The following is a 14,883-nucleotide window of genomic DNA, read 5'->3' as shown; positions in this document are numbered from 1 at the left end:
AAATTTATGCTATACACACAAATATTCACACACATATACTCACTAGCATGCAAGCATAATCACATCACTTTACACATGGAAATGATTTTTTTATATTTAACTTAAAAACACGTATCAAAAAATAAAATTAAATGTTATGAATATGAGAATGAAGTTGTTTACACTTATTACAAAAATTAAGATATAAAGTGATCTGACCTTATTTGCTTTTGTGAACCAAAGAAGCTAATACTACAGGCAATTGGGAAAATTAAGTGTTGGCCAAATATGACAACTGCATTTATACTGCTCGTTAAAAAGAAAAATATAAAAAAATCCACTCACTTGGGCAAAAGTAAAGAAATAAAAGGATAAACAACAACATTCACTACCATGCCAACTTACAGACAAAACAAACTAAGATGGTTTTAAAAATTACCGGTCTTGGTGGTAGCGACTGTCTTTACATACGGGCAGCTGACTATTTGCATCATTGCTACACCTGTAAAATGGATAAGCAAGCATACGTTGGAAAGCTGCCATTGTTATGTCGGCTACCACTGGGATTCAGGAAAATAATTTACCACCACAATTTAGAATGCTATTTCCAATGAAAAAGACCAAGAATGGAATAAAATTTCTTTTTGTTTGACATTTTGTGGGAAGTGGCGCCAAATCCAATGATAGCTAATTCTAAATTATATCAATTACCTTTTTAGCAAACCAGCTCTGATAATATTTGAAGGAGTCTTAAGAGTTTAAATTCAACAAAGGAAAGCCCCTTCGTTAACATATACATAACAAGTTCTCATGTGGGACATTTTCCCACAGGACATCAAACCCATGCTGCTGTTGCTTAGATACCAGTGAAAGGCAGATGCAGCATGACATTGACAAGACATTGACTTTCTCTGTGCTGCTTCTAAGTGGGAACTACATGCAGAAGCTGAGGCATGGAGCATAACCATGCAGAAATAGAAAAAGAATAAGGACAAAGGAGGGGAAAGGAAGAAAATAAGGTATGAGATGGAGCCAAATATTCCACTGCAAATAATACTGTAAATAAAGGAAGGGCAAAGATGAAAAGGAGGGTAGCATTCAATTAACGACAAAATATCCATGTGTAGTGCCTGCTCTATGAATGACATGTGCTTGGGACACTGTGGAAGCAGGCTAACATGTTAAGAAAAACACAGCCCCTTTAATCTCATTAATGACTATATGGGCTGACTGCTTCAGAAACCTCTATCACTTAAGCCAGCTAAAGAGATAGCACTTGTAATTAAAGCACGGAAATTACGTACAGTTCTTAGAAGAATGAAGACTCATCATGATGCATTACAATGGTGATATAAAAAGGGAATGAAAGGAAAAGCTGGAAAACTAAGACTGATTAACTGAGGATATTAAAAATTAAGAGTGAAATTAAAAAATTTTTTTGGAGGAAAAGGCTGAAGGATGAAGGGAAATGGATAGGGAATTGAATTTTATTTTCTATTTGTTTGGACTAAAAAACCTAAACCTAGTTTGGTACTAATGAAAATTTAAAATATACTATTTTCCCCACTAAAGTACAGGAAAAGAAATTTCTCCTAATTCAGAAACAAAAATTAAAATTAAACCCCTGGGTTTGTGAATAATGTACCTATGTTCATGCACACACACACAAAACTACTGCCAATTTTTGAAAAATGCTGTTTTTCTTTATTACTACTTTAATAAAGACTATTAAAGCTAAACTTTCTATTAACTCTGAAACTAAAACAACAGCACTGGATCATAAAGGCATGCTGAGTAAAGTTATAGGTATAGTTTTATTTTCCTTAAAAGAAAGTAATGGAAAAATTCATTTGGTTAAGGAAGTCACAGCATGTATCAGGTTTAAATTATTATAAATGCTGCCATCTGCAGGACCACTGAGCCTATTAAGTCAGCAATAGAAATTCAATTCCTGGAATAAATGAACTTTATCCTCAAAGACTGTTCTCCAAAACCATCCCCAATAAGTAATTTTAGCTACACTATTTAAAAAGAAGTCAAATTATTCATATTTAGGTATAACTGCCATTGGTAAATATCAAGTGGGCCAACACAGAACTCTTATTTTTGATCTTCAACATACAGACCACACTGAAAGGTCATACGTGTTTCTTCTCTCTGTGAGTAATTATTACATGCACATCCTGAAGGCTCACAAAATAACCACATATATTTCTCCCTTTTTTAAAGGGAGCATTTGTTCGATTTTCCTACAACTCTGTCTTCAAATTATGATCTAGTAGGAAATTAGAAAATTCCATTTAGCATCCTGGATAATTCTCATGTCACTGACAATAAGTTTCTTAAAATTCCAAATAAGATTTTATAGTCTTAGAAGTAGAAATCTTATACTCCTAATCCAATTTACATGCCCAAATCCAACTCTTACTCCGGTATTTTACCTAACTCTTCCTATCCTTTCCTTCATTTTACTTATCTCTTCCTTAATCTTTCTCATTAGAGCCACACATAGCTATTTCGAATAGAATCTGAGATTCCAAGATAAATTTCACCCAAATCTCTCCTGTTCACCTTACTGCCAAATTGATATAAAGTAGGAAAAACAGAGAGAGAGATCTCACTGAACATAAAACCAAAGGTGTGGGGAAGAGAAAAGCAAGTCTTTTTCTTTATTACTACAGCACCCTGAAGGAAAGAATTAAAGGGAAAATGAGAAAATGGCATTAATGTCAAACATACCTTACTATATAAATAAATAAACATTACTTTCTACAAAACACTAGCTCCCTCTCCAAAGAATCCTGTACTCTTAGACAAAATTTTACAGGTTATCTAACTCAAGTTCTCTTCCAATTGACCTACAAAATGTCATTAGTGGCTGCCATTTATTAAATGTCTTGTACTGCCAAACTTCCTAAGTACCACCTCATTGGGTCAAATGGTCACCACCATCTGTCCTAACATTTGATGGGGTGACGGTGGAGAAGAAAGACCATGACATCAAAATGGAGCTATAACTGAAGAAATTTTATTGTGACAAAATTCCACTTTCTATAGAAAAGAATTTTGCTATTCTGTACCTTTTACTCACTGGTCCTATTAAAAACCTCTAAAGCAAACTAAGTCCTTTTACAGATGACAGGCTTTCAAATACTTCAATAATGTTATTATGCTCTCTCTCAATCTTCTCTCTATAGAATTAACCCCAGCTCCTTCAGATCACTCAGAATCCAGGATCTGGTCTTAATACTGTGCTTCACCTTAAAGCAGACCAAGATTGCAAGATGTTATCAAGAATATCAAGCTACTGTCCCTATGTCACTTAGTTTTCTACAAAAAGTTTATCTAAAGAGGAAAGTATCCAGATACTTGTCTTCAATTTAACTTAGAAAAAGGGTAGTCCCTAGTAGTATTGGTTTTCTTCTTAGTTTTAAATAATTTAAGTTTCTTAAACATTACATTGGGCATTTAATTACCTAACACTACATCAACAACATGTAAAAGGTTTTTCTACAAAAACATCACACTAATTCTTGAAACTTTTGGTTACTTTCTTACTAAGGTGCAATTGTCTGGGCGTTCTTTTCAAAAGGATCACAAGGAAAAAGACAACTATAGCAACAGTGATAATTAAAATGTGCACAAACCTAAGAGGCAGCTGTACACAAGCCTATTCTTACACAGAAACTAGTACAACAGGGTGGCAACAACAGATAGTGGGAGGAATGTAAAATTGGGAGACAAGAGGCCTAGGTACTATTTATCTTTGCTGCAAGCTAGCACAGTGAACTTGACCTACAGTATCCATATTTTCTACTATAATTCTAGAAGAATAGACCGTGGATTAAGGAATAAATATTTGACAACAGCAAAGGCATTCAAATTAGGATGCCCAACACTATCACTGTTTAATCCCTACAGGAAGAATTCTACTCCACAATCTTTTCATTCCTTCTTTAGTAGTAACAATTTCCCCTAAGACAAAAAAAGAAAGAAAGAAAAAGAATTCACTCTATCTAAACTGTTTAAATGGTGCACGTTATACTTTTCTTCACAATTGTTACAAGGGGAACTTCTGGTTTCTGTTTTAGAGAAAAAATTTTTTTTACAGTTAAGTGACTCACAGTTTCTTCCCAGTATAACAGTTATTAAGGGTATGGTATTTGGATGGAGTGCCCAGGCTCAAGTTCAGACACCATCACTTATGAGCTATGTAATCCTGCGCAAGTAATTTGTCTGTGTACCTACCTCACAAGACAGTTGTGAAAATTAAATGAGTTATTACATATAAAGTGCTTAGAACCATGCACAGTATATAAATCACTCAACTTGTGTTAGCAATCAATGACTTGTGTTCTCTCAACTTCATAGGACTCAATCCCTTAAAAATATTGCATTTAGAACATATTTACACAAGATAATCATTTTTAATTCATTGAGGCCATTATCCAAAATAAGTGTAGCTTTAAATGTGGAACTAATTTTAAGACATGTAAACAACAACAAAAAGGACATTTACCAAAACTGAAGAGAAAATACTGCAGTTAGCCATGAATCTTTCAAAAACGTTTCAAACAGGAGAGATTCAAGGCAAATTTCAAATGCAACAGACACATGAGAACAAACTAACTGACAATATGAAAACATAGCTGGAAAGACTATTATAATCTAGTGATTTACCTGGAAGTGGAATTGGCATGCCAGGAAGGGGGACACGAAACGGAGGTACCATTACTGGTGGAAAAGCAGGAATTGCTGCTGCTGGCTGAGGTACTGAATGAGGAACAGCAGGAGGTAAAGTCTGGGGGTGCGGCTGGGGAACGGTTTGCACAGGTGTGGCTGTAGGAGCAGGAGTTGAAACACTAACTGTAGGCGTGGCAACCGAAACAGCAGAACTTGGGGTCTGATCTTGTGTTGTGGGTGCTGACGAAAGATAAAACAAAAATATGTATCACTCCTTCATAAGCCATTTTACGATATTCATTCATCATTCACTCATTCAGTAAGTAAGAATTTAAGGGCCCATTCCATGCACTGCAAGAAATTTGTAACAAAAGCTCTCTCTTCAAGTAGTTTAAAAATAGTTAAATATAAAACAATAACTAAAATACAAAGTGAAATGGGATCAATGTATAGGAATGTAAATCAAGACCCAAAGACCATTTCTAACTGTGAGAGGGTACAGAAAACTTTATACTGTGATGGCAGGCCTTGGGAGACTAGGAATTCAACAAGGAAAATGACAAAGTGGAAGGAGAAAATAAGTAGTGGGAAAAGTGAATAAAAGAAAGAGTAAAGAACAACAAGGAACTGTTTAGCAAACAGAAGGCAGGCAATCAGCTAGTAAAACACTAGGCATACCAACAGAACTTGTGAGTTATTTATGGCTGGAAAGGCAGGCCAGAGGCACGAAGCAGAAGGCCCTGACCAGAAAGCTAAGGAGTCTGCACTTTACTGGGTATGGAAAGGAAAAACTTATGTAAACGTAGAAAAATGATCTAGAAGAATGCACACCAAAACATATTAACTTGTTACATCTGTGTATGCCTTTCACTTTTTACTACACGTGTTTCCTTAGAATTTAAGTTTTTAGTAAGAATGCATTCACGTGTTATTTGTGTAACGTCGTGAATGTAAAAGGGGTTTAGGGAGGCTAAATGAAGGTTTCTGTATGAAAGAGTAATAATCAGTATCCATTTGATGAATTAACTTGATTGATGCATAGAAGTAAAGAAGAACACAGGTGGGAAAATCAATTTCAACATATCTGAAATTGGCCAAGCAAAAAAGAACAGAGAGAAAAACATATGCAATAACTAATGACTGACTGGATATGAACAAATGGAATCAAAAACAACTTGGGTTTTTCTATAATTATTTCAAAATAAAAAAGTAAAAATGAAAAAAAAAATTCAGGTTTCCAGTGTGAGACCAGGAAAATCAGAAATTCAGGATAATTTGGTTCTGCTAACAATTTATTTTTAAGTATCAAAAATAAAACATTTCATCCCTAGTGATCATTTTTTAATCAAACTGTGACCTAAAACATAAATTAATATTTTATACTTTTAAGAAGTTTCAGTTCTCAAATATTACAAAACATTTTTGTTATTTATTTATACACCATCTCGTTCCAAAACAAAATTCATTTTGGCAGCTCATTGGTAACAAATACTTTGTCTTTTTCTTGATGTAAAGAAAAATGTCAAACTCTACCTATATTGAACTAAGAATAAATTTATCAAATTCAATGAAATAAAACAGTGCTTTCCCAATAGTTATGCCAATCTTATTCTACGGGAAAGTATGCTGTGCAATACAGACCACCCGGTACTCCCACTGATAACAAAATTTGTTGGTATTTTTTTTCAGCTCCTAATAATGAAAAACTCACTTAGGCTGGGAAGATGTGAGCAATTTCATACTTGTTAATGAGGGACTCACCTTGGCTAAATAGACAGCAGGGCCAAACAAGTATCTTCAGGGGCCCAGGAATGAATTGTTGGTCTAGCATAGACCTAGCCTTAGGGTACAGTATCATATTAATATAATTTTATAACAGTGTGAAAAACACAAATTACATGCAACATTTGCCCAGTCCCATACATAACACCATTTAGCATTTGTAATCTATTGTATTGGCTGAAAATATATATAGTTATTCTTCCCAACTTCCCTGAGAAGTAGGATTTTATCAGCACTTTTCACAAACTTGCACAGGATAAAATGAATTTATACTCAAATGGAGTTAAAATATAAATTTCTCAATTTTCAGCCCCATTACCCAGGTCTATTTTGCAGTTCATAGAATTACATTTTAAAAAATATTATGGTGATAGTATTTAAATATAATTACTAAAAGTATGATACAAAATACTGTAGGCTGGAAAATGAGTTACAAAGGTGCCAAATTTCAAGTAGAAAGGAACACCAAAGGAGATGGTGAAAGTATTCACTCAACCCATTTCTCTTGCTGACACAGGATTTTCTGAATTTGATTAGTGGCCACAGATCACGAGAGGAAAGGGATAAAGGCAATAAAAGAATTACCATATTTTGCCATGTATAATGCGCACTTTTTTGCCCAAATTTAAAAGAAAAATAAGGATGTGCATTATACGTGGGTAGTACTAATTCCATATCTATATAAATGTTCTTAATTCTTTTATTTATGCTTATGAGTTAAAAGTGTAATAAACACTAAAATTCTTTTATAATACAAAAAACATTTACATAAATATAAACAAATAAAAATTTGAAATAAAATTCTAAAATGAAAGATTGTCTTCCCTGAAAGTTTGGGCCAAAAACTTGGGTGCACATTATACACATGACTGCATTATACACTGCAAAATACGGTAAATGGGAAACTGGGAGAATGGCAACTATGGCTTTATAGTGGGTAAATTCCTACTGACTCCATTTGCTAAAATAACTAGTGAAACACTAGGCCTCAAAATACACTACTAATCCAGCCTGAGATCTCGGCTAAAAAAGCTTTAACAGATGGAGAAATATTAAGACTGTAATATGACAACACTGCATGACATTGAATCAAGTGAAATAAAAACAGATGTAAGGAATACTCAGAAAGATATCAAAATTGATGTTTAAAGGCAGTAAAAAGAACATGATTTTGCTGTTCTGCTCTTAGAATAAAGGCCTCCCAATCACTGCAGGGCAGTGCAAAAAAAATGACAAACGGGAACTCTAAATAGAATAGTTGATAGCTATGGACCTGACAGACCACTCATACACAGAAATGGAATACATATAGGATAGTTAAAGTACCTGGCTACACATCTTCCTTAAAACACTGTAGTTCTCCTTCCTAAGAAGGCAGGGAACAAAACATAAGCAACACAGAGCCACCACATAGAACCACATTGCTTTCATTAATCACCTTCTCCATTACCTCCACAGGTACCTCATACAAACCGGCAGCTTCCTGCCTTGCCACACAGGTTTTAGAAGCACTGACCTAGAAAAAGGCAAAGACCCTCAACCAGCTAGGTCATATCACTGTTACACTTCCATACCAGAATTCACCCTAGCTATGAAACAAAACAGACTTGTAAAGTTATTTACGTACATCTTCCTATTAAGTACATTTTCCCCACGCTGTCTAAAGAATATCAAGTAGGGCCTTTATAAAACTGTCTCCAAATTACATGTACCTTACTTCTTTGGTTCTTGTATCAATAAAATAAAATCTGAATCTACTACGATTAAATTTCTCTCATCTACACACTTCTTACAGTGCAATATATACTAATAATTCCCAAGACACTGAAGCTACTGGGGGAAGGGGCACTTTCTTTTTCTTATTCTTATCTATTATCCACGTAGCAAAATAATCCAAATTATAATCACCCTGTAGGGATACGTATCTTCACAACAGCATCATAAAAAACAATAAATCAACAGTCATTATTTAAATATTTTGGGGCTCAATCTCAGCTATAAAGTAAGTAGCAACAAACACACACACACACACACACACACACACACGAAGTAGTATAAATATTAATGACAATCTTTTAAGCAAATTAATATTCTTCCCTCATCCCTGAAATCTATGAATCTTTTTAGAAAAGATCTAACCTTTAGGCCTCTGTGACTTTATACCTGAAAATTCTCCTACCTTTCTGACTGCCTCTTTCTCAACTCCTCATTTCATCCGCCTGCATCCCATTTCTAGGACCTATCCACCTCTAAATGAGATTGCAACACTACCCAAAAAATGAGCACCAGAAAATTCTTCCAGAATACTGCATTTATACAGGCTCCCCGGTGCCAAACTGACTCACCTATTTGCCTGGTTCTTAACTCTTCAGAACCTGGGTTCACACTTTTCAATCTATTAACCAATGTAAACTTTCCCACCTCAAGAGTTCCTTAACAATCCCATAAACTACATTTATCCTCATTTCCTGAGCTTTGTTTATACTGTCCCCTGCACCTGACAGACTTCTCCTTACTTTTGAACCTACTCAAATTCAACCACAAATCCTTCATGACCAACCTCATACCCATGCCAGTTGTCTGTTTTCTGCAATTGTTTTATCTTATTTTCTCTGTATAATTTTGCACACTATACTCTAATTGTTTTACATGCATTATGCTGGCAATCTGAGTTAGAAAAACTGGAAGCTCTATAAGGTAGGTACTGAGACTTACACTTACTTTGCAAACCCCACAGCACCCAGCATTACTGTTAGCCAAGCTGAATGGCTCACTCTGCACTTCCCCAGTTGAGCTTCAGGAATTGCAACTGGGCAAATAATTTCTTCTATTAATGTAAATTCCTGTTCTTTAACCCAAAAGTCTTATGTCAAATATGTTTCTTAAGTAACATCAAGGATAATACCTGAAACACAAGGATCATTTGGGAATGCAGTCCCTACGTGTCTGTTTCTCTGGCCCCTAAATGAGGACACATGCTGTCTGGTACTCACTTGATACTGTCTGCGACACTGAAGAGGCGGTCGTCGTGGTAGGAGTGGTAGAGGACGGGGTGGATGAAGGTGTGGAAGTGGACACGGCAGGTGCTGGGCTACTGGTCGTAGGGGTGGATGCTCCCACTGCTTGTGCTTGTGCTTGCGCTTGCGCTTGCACTTGGGCCTGAGCCTGAGCCTGCGCCTGGGCCTGCGCCTGGGCCTGCGCTTGAGCTTGTGCTTGTGCCTGTGCCTGTGCCTGTGCCTGAGCCTGAGCCTGTGCCTGTGCCTGTGCCTGCGCCTGCGCCTGGGCCTGGGCCTGGGCCTGGGCCTGGGCTTGGGCTTGGGCCTGGGCTTGGGCCTGAACCTGCGCCTGGGCTGCAAGCATAGGTGTCAGTTCTGACTGCTGAATAACCTTAACTCCATCTGGCTTGGTCCATGCAGATTCACGTGTCCGAGCATTGTAATAATAAACCTGCAGAAGAAGCAAAATCACTGGTATTACAGAATCCATCAACTATCATTAAAAAGTAGTAACCCAACTATATTTTGTCTTAAAAGGTATTGAAAAATAAAACTACTTAGAAAAAACACATCAAAATTGGCTGTCTGTGTATTATGAGACTACAGGTAATTTTTCCCTCCTTCCTCCCCTTCCCCTTATTTTCTATAATGAGCACACTCTATTTTTAACCGAAAAAAAAAAAATTTATTTTTGTGCGGAAAGTTAACATAGCAGGCCTGACTGCTATCTTTGGAAAACCCTACTTGCAAAGTTGGCTCTTGGCTGGCATCTGGAAACTTGGATTTGGGGAGGGTTACCACCATTCCCTAACTCATAAGAATGACTCACTGCACCTAAACTGTTTATGCAAACAATGCAATTTATGCTAAATATCTGCTTTCCTTCTGAAAGTCTGGAATTTTGGTGTGTGCTAGGCAGATAGTGCCAGATATGTTACCAATCCCCAATGAAAACACTCGACTCCGTGGCTGAGATGAGCTTCTCTGGTAGACAACTCTTCACGTGTTCTCGCAATTCCATGCCGAAGAAACTGTACACATTCTACGTGATTCCACTGAGAGGACTCTTGGAAGTTTGTGCTTCATTTCACCCTGTGCACCTTTTCCTATTCGCCTATCTTGTTTTGTATCCTTTCATTGTAACTAGTCTTAGCTATGGGTACAGTATATGGTGAGTCCTATGAGACCTAGCGAACACTAATCCTGAAGTTGTTTGGGGACCCATGACACATATTTAAAATACAAGCTTCCAGAATCACAGGCAACCTTATGCCTGTGCATAAGTCCAATTCAGTGAGCCTGTCCTGGAGTCCCACCCTTCCAACCCCCTGCTTACCCATAGCTCATTTTTAATTAGCAAGAATACTGTCACTGATGTCAATCTGCCACAACTCTTAAGTTTTACTCTTCTGTCACCAACTTAAACATGTTTTATAATTTACCTTCCCATCTGGCGTTTTATTTTCAACCCATATCTCCTCAGCAGGAGGCAGTGCCGGAGTACCAGGAGCAGTCACAGGAGGCATTCCTGGTGGAAACATCATCCCCGGAGGAGGAGGCATGGTTCCCATGGGCGGAGGCATGAAAGGTGGTCTCTGTTAATTCACAAGAACAGTAATGGTCACTGCTATGCATCTTTTTTCCTTCCAATTATTACTGAATTCTACCCAAGGGAAAATAAAACACTGTAAGAGAAACAAAACTAGTTTTATAGTCCATTCAAATACATTCATCTAGGTAGGTTATATAAGCAAAGTTTCTCTGTAACAAAAATGATTACTAAACAGACTGGAAAGAAATACATCAAAATACAGTAGTCATCTCTTTGTCACAGCATCATGGGTGAATTCTGCTTTAGTCTTTATACTTTAACTGCCTATTTCATACACCGGACACTAGATTACTTTCAAAACAACTTTTGATTTTGTATCTTTTTTAACACCAGCCACACCAATGCCTCCATAGCTCACCTACAACAGGAACCAACTATAAGAGAAACATTATTTACAAATAACACAGCAATAACTAAAAAAGAAAATGGGATATACCTAACCCTTTATTCTCTTTTCCTACAAAAAAAAAATATGTATTAGCTAGGAAAATATTAATCATTTCCTATTTTTTAAATAATAATAAAAATGTAGCTCAAAGACATGAATATCAGCAAGCTTAAAAGATACAGTAAAATAATTATCCATTTTACTTTCAGTGGAAAATAGAAATTTAGATGGTATGTATATATAACATTTTTTTTAATAGTTCCGGGAGCCATACTGATTCAATCCTCTCTCTGACAATTCCTTCACTGTCATTCTTCAGTGACTGCTGACACAGCCTAAGATCTAGAGCCAAACAATTCAAGTGTAATTGCTGTTCCTTACTCATTAAAGCAGACAAGAGGCCTAACATTTTAACAAGATTTTGAACAGGGATTAAAAAGATGTCCTCTATAATCTACAAATAACACTAAAACTCAATTATCCAAAGCACCTTAATCTGGATAATGGCACTGATACTATGCTAATAATGTGAAACGGTATTTTATTTTCCTAAATTTTCTTCCCCATACTCGCTTTGTGGATTCGGTTTAATGTCTCTTCAGCATCAGCACACAGATCCTTATCTTATAAAATATCCACCCCAAATATATCACATGCACATTTGCAGGAAATCACTTGGATTTAATGTAAAGCCACACAATTATCTATCAAGACCAAGAAAAGTATAGCAACATTATAAAGTATCCCATTAGAACATCTGACGTATTTCCATCAGAGGGTTACATGAGTCCATTACGTTTTATATTCTGCAAGTAGGTTTAACTCATAAAGGCACACATTAGAATAAATCCATATGTAACAAGTTACACAAGAGTCAGTAGGTCAAAAAGCTATTTTTCATTCTAATCTTGAAGAAAACATAAAACCACCTAACTTAAGGGGGAGGGGCTATCATTACTAGTAACGCAATAAAATTATTAAGCAAATTATTAAAACCTGTGTCTCTTCCATAACCAGAACCCTATCTAAACAGAGAGAACATCACTTAAATAGTAGTACATCACTATTTTTTTTTATTTTTAGTTAAGTTGATTCTTGACTATCTAAGTTAATGAAAGGCAGATACCACCACTATGTTTATTTCGTTTCAGAACTGTACAGGCTGGATAAACTAAGTAAACAAATATATACCCAAACAAAAAGAATACAATCTCAAAAGTAGACATCTGAGAGTTGGCACTTTCATGACCTGTCTTCAGACAATAACTGAATCTACACATACTTGAGACGGATACGTGCCTCATATCCAGAAAGAATCCCACAATTATTCTATTTCTAAAATTATAAGATAACCTTTTTTTTCTTTCCCCAGGGGAAAGAAAAATTCAAATAATGTGTGTACAAAATGTATTTGTTGTCACTTTCTACATTCTACCCGAGGCATCATTTCTGGCAAGAATTGCTCAGGAATATACATACATATATATTTATGCTTAATGACAACATGTATCATTGAAAATAAATTTCCCTCACTCTATACATTAATATTTCAAACTTCATTTCCCATAAAGAAGATGGATTACTAAAGACAATTCTCAGAGATAAAGGCAGGTAAGAATTCCTCTATTCAATCCCATATTTTTCTATCACCATCTAAAGTCCCATTCCAAATTTCTATATGAATTACTGTTATCACTGCTTTTCGGAACAACATTTTATTATATGGATTAGGTTTTCCTATGAAGTGAAACTAAGAACACTGAGATATAATATTGATACTAACGCCAATGAAAAAATGGTGACCTCTATGTTTTACCTGGAGGTGTGGAGGGCCCATAGGTGGAGGAATCCCTCCAGGAGGAGGCATTGGTGGCATATTAGGGTCAAAAGGAGGACGTCCAAAGGGGGGCCGAGGCGGTGGAGGAGGGCCTCGCATCATACCAAAAGGTGGAGGAGGCCGCATGAGAGGTGGTGGGCCTCGCATCACCGCGTTCGGTGGGGGAGCAGGGCCTCGGAACCGCAAGGCCTGCTGCTGAGCCATCCTGTGTGGGAAACAACGGACACATTTTTATTTCTCAAAATTACAAAAATGTAGCTACTGATCTCTAATTACACTGAATGTGCATCAGTAAGAATGACTGATTAATGGACACCATATCTAAGAGGAAATCTGGATGAAGAGGATATCTGGGTGGTCTTAAAAAGTCTCCCCACACGCTGCTTATACCATGTTTCCCCAAAAATAAGACCTAGCCGGACCATCAGCTCTAATGCGTCTTTTTTTGGAGCAAAAATTAACATAAGACCAAGTCTTATATGTATTACAGCAAAATAAGGTTGGGTCTTATGTTAATTTTTGCTCCAAAAGACGCATTAGAGCTGATGGTCCAGCTAGATCTTATTTTCGGGAAAACACGGTAGTTGCAAAGGAGGATGAAAAAAACAGGAAACTGGGCAACACCTTGACCAGGGAATCAAAATTAGTATCATCTAAAAAGGACAGATGGACATCATGTGACCGAGAGGGGCACAACATCACTTATTTCAGGTAAGGATGTATAACCTTAATTTAATAAGGAGGAAATATTAGACAAAACACAAAATAAGAAATGTTCCATTATAATAAAAAGGGGGATCAGGGTTGTATTCTTCAGAAATGTCGATGATAAAAGGTAGGCTGTTCTAATAAAGGTAGGAAATGTTCTAGATTAAAGGAGGCTAAAGAGATATACACTAACTCCAGACCAAATCCTGTCCTAGAGGGAAGAAAGGCTACAAAGGATTAATGGACAACAATGGAATACGAACAGTAGATTAAAGTATTGTATCACTGTAAATACATGAAGTTGATAATTGTACTATAGCTAAGCAAAAGAATATCTCTATTTTTAGAAAATACACACTTAAGTATTTAGGGGTAAAGGGCCATGGTATATGTATCTTACCCTGATATGGTTCAGAGTAACAGAGAGCATGCATGCGTGCAAATAATAAAGCAGGAAAAGTAAAATATTAACACTAAATATACTAGCTTTATTTTTACAACTTTTTGTAAATTTGAAATTACTTCCAAATACGAAGTTTACAAGGGGGGAGGGAAGCAGTTTAAGAGATCACTAATATTCTCTACCTAAAGAGAAAGCCTTTCTCTACACTGCACCCTAGCCCATCCTTTAATCTCCAGCTAAACACCCTAGTTTATTTTCTCCATAGCATTTAAGCAGGTAAGTGCTTTTTAAAAACGAAAATTATTCACTCTTAACCGTAATTATTATATGCCAGGCAGTGGTCCTCTAAGCGCTTTTCAAATCAGTTAATCACCATAACAACCTTACAGGATAGATATTATCAACTTCATTTTACAGATGAGGACACTAAGGCACACAGAAGTTAAATAATTTGTCCAAGACCACAGCTGGTTCAGTGGAAAAGCCAGGATTCAA

General features: G+C 36.3%; 1 protein-coding gene across 11 annotated transcripts in view; it reads right to left on the bottom strand.

Moving 5' to 3' along the window:
* The window catches only part of TCERG1 (transcription elongation regulator 1), a 54,600-nt gene that overhangs the window by 35,119 nt on the left and 4,598 nt on the right, over window positions 1-14,883 (bottom strand). For 6 of the 11 annotated variants that reach the window (XR_004421948.1, XR_004421947.1, XR_004421949.1 and 3 more), the window contains exons 2-6: window positions 13,257-13,482; window positions 10,883-11,035; window positions 9,438-9,891; window positions 4,660-4,902; window positions 419-481 (exon numbers count right to left, since the gene is read on the bottom strand). Coding sequence is in view for 6 of the 11 variants with exons in the window: in XM_033096273.1 (XP_032952164.1) it covers window positions 419-481; window positions 4,660-4,902; window positions 9,438-9,891; window positions 10,883-11,035; window positions 13,257-13,482 (1,139 nt within the window). In the remaining 5 variants the exon portion in view is untranslated. The remainder of the gene's footprint in view (window positions 1-418; window positions 482-4,659; window positions 4,903-9,437; window positions 9,892-10,882; window positions 11,036-13,256; window positions 13,483-14,883) is intronic. The other 5 variants (XR_004421950.1, XR_004421951.1, XM_033096275.1 and 2 more) reach the window with 1 other exon arrangement.

Source organism: Rhinolophus ferrumequinum, chromosome 24 (assembly GCF_004115265.2).
Source record: "Rhinolophus ferrumequinum isolate MPI-CBG mRhiFer1 chromosome 24, mRhiFer1_v1.p, whole genome shotgun sequence".
NCBI lineage: Eukaryota > Metazoa > Chordata > Mammalia > Chiroptera > Rhinolophidae > Rhinolophus > Rhinolophus ferrumequinum.
The sequence above is the reverse complement of the archived record's forward strand: the minus strand, read 5'-3'. Positions and strand labels throughout refer to the sequence as shown.